This window comes from Eurytemora carolleeae, unplaced genomic scaffold (genome assembly GCF_000591075.1).
Source record: "Eurytemora carolleeae unplaced genomic scaffold, Eaff_2.0 scaffold791, whole genome shotgun sequence".
Lineage (NCBI taxonomy): Eukaryota > Metazoa > Arthropoda > Copepoda > Calanoida > Temoridae > Eurytemora > Eurytemora carolleeae.
In genome coordinates, this window is record NW_019396691.1 from 66,014 (window position 1) to 71,701 (window position 5,688).

The 5,688-nt window shown below is 32.6% G+C and overlaps 1 protein-coding gene and 1 long non-coding RNA gene across 2 annotated transcripts in view; both read right to left on the reverse strand.

Moving 5' to 3' along the window:
* Window positions 1–1,984: 1,984 nt before the first annotated feature.
* On the reverse strand, window positions 1,985–3,007 carry LOC111707444 (uncharacterized). The gene is made up of 2 exons (XR_002766437.1): window positions 2,974–3,007; window positions 1,985–2,181 (listed from the first exon to the last, which is right to left on the reverse strand). It is a non-coding gene; the product is annotated as an uncharacterized LOC111707444 (long non-coding RNA).
* A 772-nt stretch (window positions 3,008–3,779) lies between these two features.
* The window catches only part of LOC111707435 (calmodulin), a 6,199-nt gene continuing 4,290 nt past the window's right edge, over window positions 3,780–5,688 (reverse strand). Inside the window, exon 4 of the mRNA XM_023480545.1 lies at window positions 3,780–3,839. Within this exon, the coding sequence (XP_023336313.1) occupies window positions 3,780–3,839 (60 nt within the window). The remainder of the gene's footprint in view (window positions 3,840–5,688) is intronic.

The following is a 5,688-nucleotide window of genomic DNA, read 5'->3' on the forward strand; positions in this document are numbered from 1 at the left end:
TATCTGTTGCGTCTATAATGAGAAAATTGTTAATAACGTCTCATACCGAAGAACGTAGATTCCATACAAATTCAGAAAGATGCAAAATACGACTCAGATCGTGACAAAATCAATTTGATTCCAAACAAAGCATTCAGATATTACAACTTATAGTCATCGATTCTTTTTCGACGCATTCGCATATAGTTAATATTTCATAATATTTTTACTTTTTATGATCTGAGAGTGACTTTTAAAAACATTCATTCCTGTTTCGAGGATTTTGATAATGAAGACGACATTTTCCATATTTTCCGGGAATGCGCCAGTCGTGAAAACAAGTTGTAAGCGAAATATTAATTTTAAAAAACACAAAATAAAAGATATTATGAAATATAAACTATATACAAATGCGTCGAAAAATAATCGATGACTATAGGATTTAATATCTAAATAATTTTTTTGATATTAATTTGATTTTTTTTATGTTCCAACTTCCGCAATTTGTATGAACGCTTCGTTCTTCGATATGAGACGTTTTTAACAATTTTCTCCATATAGACGCAACAGATAGAAGTAAGATTAGTAGCAATTTTTTACCGCCGTAGGCATATTCCCGTTTCATTTTACGCGAAAACTCCCTTTAATAATGACCTTAAACTTTTAAAATATGATAACAAGAAGGAGCAATTTAAGATCTTCAAGGGTGTATACAGAAATAAATCTAGGGGAGCGAAATAAAAAGAAATATTACAAAACGGCGGTGCAAAGAATGAAGTAAATTGAATCCAAATTTTAAAAAAATGGTCTTTTACTACCTCCAAACTCAAGCCTTCGTGGCTTAATAATAATTGTTTTACTTCCTTGTCCCTGATAGCGCCCATCCGATTCGGATGAATGTGCATTCTAAATAGATTTTTCATTCGGACTTCTTTCATGATGGCTCTGGTCTACGTAACAATCTTCTGCAAACAGCAAACTATTTATTTTTATTTTCTCCACTCTTGAGTTTAAGATTTTTAGAAGTGTGAAAGCTCTGAGTTCTAGGGAGGGTACTGTCCCCTTGCCCTCCCTGTATACGCCCTTGGGGATCATGCCTCATAAATAATCTCTTATTGGTTTATAAAATAATGAGAATAATAAATTATCTACGGGGAGTCATAAATGTAAGCAATAGAACAAGGATAAATTCTGCGCAGTCGTCTATATAAGTTTCAGCCTTGGTGGGTAACCCTGTAGTTGGTGGGTAACCCTGTAGTTGGTGGGTAACCCTGTAGTTGGTCACTTTTACCCAAAGATAATATATATATAGATATGCAGGCAGGTAGAAACCTCCTTCCTAAATTGCTTGTAGCAGACAACTAATTTTTGAACCTCTGAGAAAAGGTGCAAGGAGAGACATCTATAGCAAATTGATTACTTTCTATATTCCTTTCTCCCCTTGCTGCCATCTGTAGGAAATACGCATTTGTGTTATATAAACATACAGTACGCGTATTGCATCCTGTATAGTTCAAGTGTTGCTATCTGGACCTGTTTGACCAATAAAATTAAATTTCAAGGTAACACAAACATACAGTACGCGTTTTGCTTATGTTATGATCAGATCAGTTGTAATTTGTCCTAGACTCGATGTACTTTTATAGTCATAATTTTTATTTAAATTGCGTTAATTTACGTATGCCATTCAGTACAACTTGCACATTTAAACTTTGTCTAGTCAAATTCCTACCTCAGTTTTATTTGCATTGATTAATTTGTTTCATTAAGTACAATATGCAGTATACATTGTTGATACTATAGTACGCATTTAGTGTTATCACGCATAAACAAAGTGATAAATTAGCGACAATCCAGAGGATAAAATGCCATGCGTACGACAGAGATGGTGCTGTTTGCACCTTTTCTCAAGACCTCAAAATTTATACCTGTTTGCATATCTCTATATATATTATCTTTGCTTTTACCGCGTTTAAAAATTCTCAGAGAGAGGGAGGAGGCAGGGTTAACAGCTCAAGTTTATTTGTTTTAAATTAAAAGGAACGTTGAGGAAATGAGATCCAGATTTATAGAACTTTAAGACAACGCTTCATGATCTTGTAGAGGGGAGGTAGAGCTGTTTTAGGAGGAATTCATCATTTGATAAAATTCTTCATAATTTATCTGCCCGTCTCCATCAATATCCGCCTCATCTATCATTGCCTGAACATAACATATATCTAAACATAACATATATCCATCTCATCTATCATAGCCTAAAAATAATATATCCGCCTCATCTGTCATAGCCTAAACATAATATATCCGCCTCAAATAATATAGCCTAAACATAATATATCCTCATCATCTAATATAGCCAAACATAATATATCCGCCTTATCTATGAAAGGCTAAAAATCATATATCCGCCTCTCATAGGCTAAACATAATATATCCGCCTCATCTATCATAGGCTAAGCATAATATATCCACCTCATCTATCATAGGCTAAACATGATGTATCCGCCTCATCTATCATAGGATAAACAAAATATATCCGCCTCAAATAATATAGCCTAAACCTAATATATCCTCATCATCTAATATAACCAAACATAATATATCCGCCTTATCTATCAAAGGCTAAAAATAATATATCTGCCTCATCTATCATAGGATAAACAAAACATATCCGCCTCATCTATCATAGGCTAAGAATAATATATCCGCCTCATCTATCATAGGCTAAACATAATATATCCACCTCATCAATCGTAGGATAAACAAAATATATCCGCCTCAAATAATATACCCTAAACATAATATATCCTCATCATCTAATATAGCCAAACATAATGTATTCGCCTTATCTATCAAAGGCTAAAAATAATATATCTGCCTCGTCTATCATAGGCTAAACATAATATATCCACCTCATCTATAATAGCCTAAACAATAAACATTATACATCCGCAAAGAATTAATATTATATATGTATGTATAAAAAGATGATACCTGTATCTCCTCTAATGCTAGAGTTTCTCCTGATATTTTATGTTTACATTCTTGTTCTAACGATTTTACTTTAATCGATTAAAGCAGCAAGCCCGTAACTTTGTGTATAGGGGAGATGGGGGGGGGGGCACAGGACACAGGGCAAAAAGAGTTGGGGAAATATCTCTACACATTAAAAGTTTGATCTTATAGGGGGAAAAATGTCCCCTTGCCCCCCCCCCTTTTGTCAGTTACGGCCCGGCCTGTACATCAGAAATAATAAATACATGTTATTAATCATGCGCGAATTGTGTACGTTCCCTGTTGATAAATAATTATATACAATTGTATATCGTCTTTTCGAACTAACTATTTTAAAAAAATTGCTTTAATCTGTATATATATGAGCAATTAAAAATTTTGCAAGTTGATTTCTATAACTTCGTTGGTAATTTACCAATAAGGACTATTTAAAGATTGTAATGAATGTCGTCTTCAAAAAGATGCAAATCTGACAAATAATTGCATATTTACAAATAATGAAGCAGTTGACCTTAAATATGGTAATCTAATGGCTTATTTAATGACTTGGCAAAGAAAGAAACAAGTTTACAGTTGCAGGGAATCCTGAATTTAAGGAAACAGACGAAATTAATTCAGAAGTCTCATCCTTTGTGGGTAACCATTAACCAATCGTATNAGGTTGACGAATAAATGCTGCAAATTATTTTTTCTAAATCAAAGACGATCTTCCAGTCGACTCTCAACTGTCATGTTTTAGGGGACACCCTGTACTTTAAAACTTCTGAAGTTATAAAAGAATGTAACTATCCTAGATTCATCATAACTAGAGAGAGCTCGTTCCTGTTTATATATCCATTCCCATCCTGAATATATAATTCCTGTTTATATATCCATTCCCATCCTAAATATATAATTCCTGTTTATATAACTATTCCCATCCTTAATATATAATTCCTGTTTATATATCTATTCCCATCCTTAATATATAATTCCTGTTTATATATCTATTCCCATCCTTAATATGTAATTCCTGTTTATATATCTGTTCTCATCCTAAATATTTATATATATGATAAATACTTTGCTTGTCTGGGTGTCTGTCTATCTGTCTGCTGTCCGTTTGTATCCAATAAACGTCAAACCGGCTGAACCAATCGGTTCCAAATTTTGTGTGGGACCTCAAGTGACCCCAGGGAAGGTTTATGAATGATCAAAATTTCAAAAATTTGTGTTTAAAAGATTATTTTTGTAAAATTTTGAACATGCGCAAAAATTATTGTAAAATTCGCAAGCTTTTAAATTTTTTGCTTATTTTGTATACAAAGAGAAGATGTTCACAGATAAAGCCACAATTAAAAGTTGAAATAGAAGATGGACACGAAGCGCCCTAAAAGCCTTAATATATAATATCTGTTTATATATCAATTCCCATCCTGAATATATAATTCCTGTTTATATATCCATTACCATCCTAAATATAAGTCCTGTTACATACAGGGTTATCCACATAAGATGAAACTGTAAGACGATTGTACGGAATTTCTATTGTCTCTTTCTTTATATTCACGATTCCCTGCGAATGTAAACTTAAGTTTCTTTCTTTGTCAAATTAAATACTCCTGTAAACCGTAGGTGGGTGTCGACAATAATTTGTCAGGTTGGCTGGTTGGTCAATTGGTTGGTTGGTCGGTTTTTCGATAGGTTCTTTGATCAATAGGTTCGTTGGTTGGGCTCCTCAGTCTCCAATAATCAGTAAATAGTTATATTTCAAACCTGTAATAAATTCAGGTATAATGAAAAATAAAAATGACAATGTATTAATTTAGTTAAATATTTAAAATATATCTTACAAGTTTTTCGTGACAGAGTGAAAGGAGTGACTTGAAAATACTTCTGAAAACATGAACCCGGTTTTTAAGTGAAATTAGTTATTGATTGCAAAGTTATTTCTGGATTTGATCTTTCACTTAGTAAACCGTTTCACTGTTTGTTGTTTCTTTGTCGGAGAGTATAAATAAATTTTAATGAAGACTTACTTTGGTTTGGTTTATCTCCGAGGGAGGTTTTGGTAAAGACGACTTAAGGGGGGGGGGGGAGGGGGTTAGAAGTTGTATTTATGGTCAACAACGCCATTATAATAACTATATCTACGACAGAATACATAATCTAACCTTCGGATCATCGCATTTTAATAGTTTTCGATCGTCTTTACATTCTCATCCTTTTTGTATAGCCCTGTATATATATTCCAGTCCCGTTAGTATATTTAAATATTGTAGAATCATGACTTGTATGTTTTTGTCATATTGTCTTTTTTAATTTTTGTTTTCCATCAAAGCTTTTTGAAAGTTTATTTTCTTACATAATCTTTTTCTAATTACATATTTATAATTCTTACAGTTTTAAATAAAGAGTGTGAAAGATGAAGCATTTAAATTTAAATATAAAAATATATCCTAAAAAAATAGTTTCCAAGTAATTGACATTAAAGATATTTGCGAAAACAACACATTTTTGCAGTTTATTTTAACTTCTGCAAATATTTGGAACAAAAGATTTGCATTTCTTTCATTCAGTGAAAAATTTTTATAACAAATCAGGATTCCAGGGGGGAGGGCGTGTGTTTCCTCCCCTCCCTGCGTTTTTTCCTTTATAACTTTAACTTAAAAACGGCTTACCCTTGAACGATCAAACTTACGCTCATCGACATCA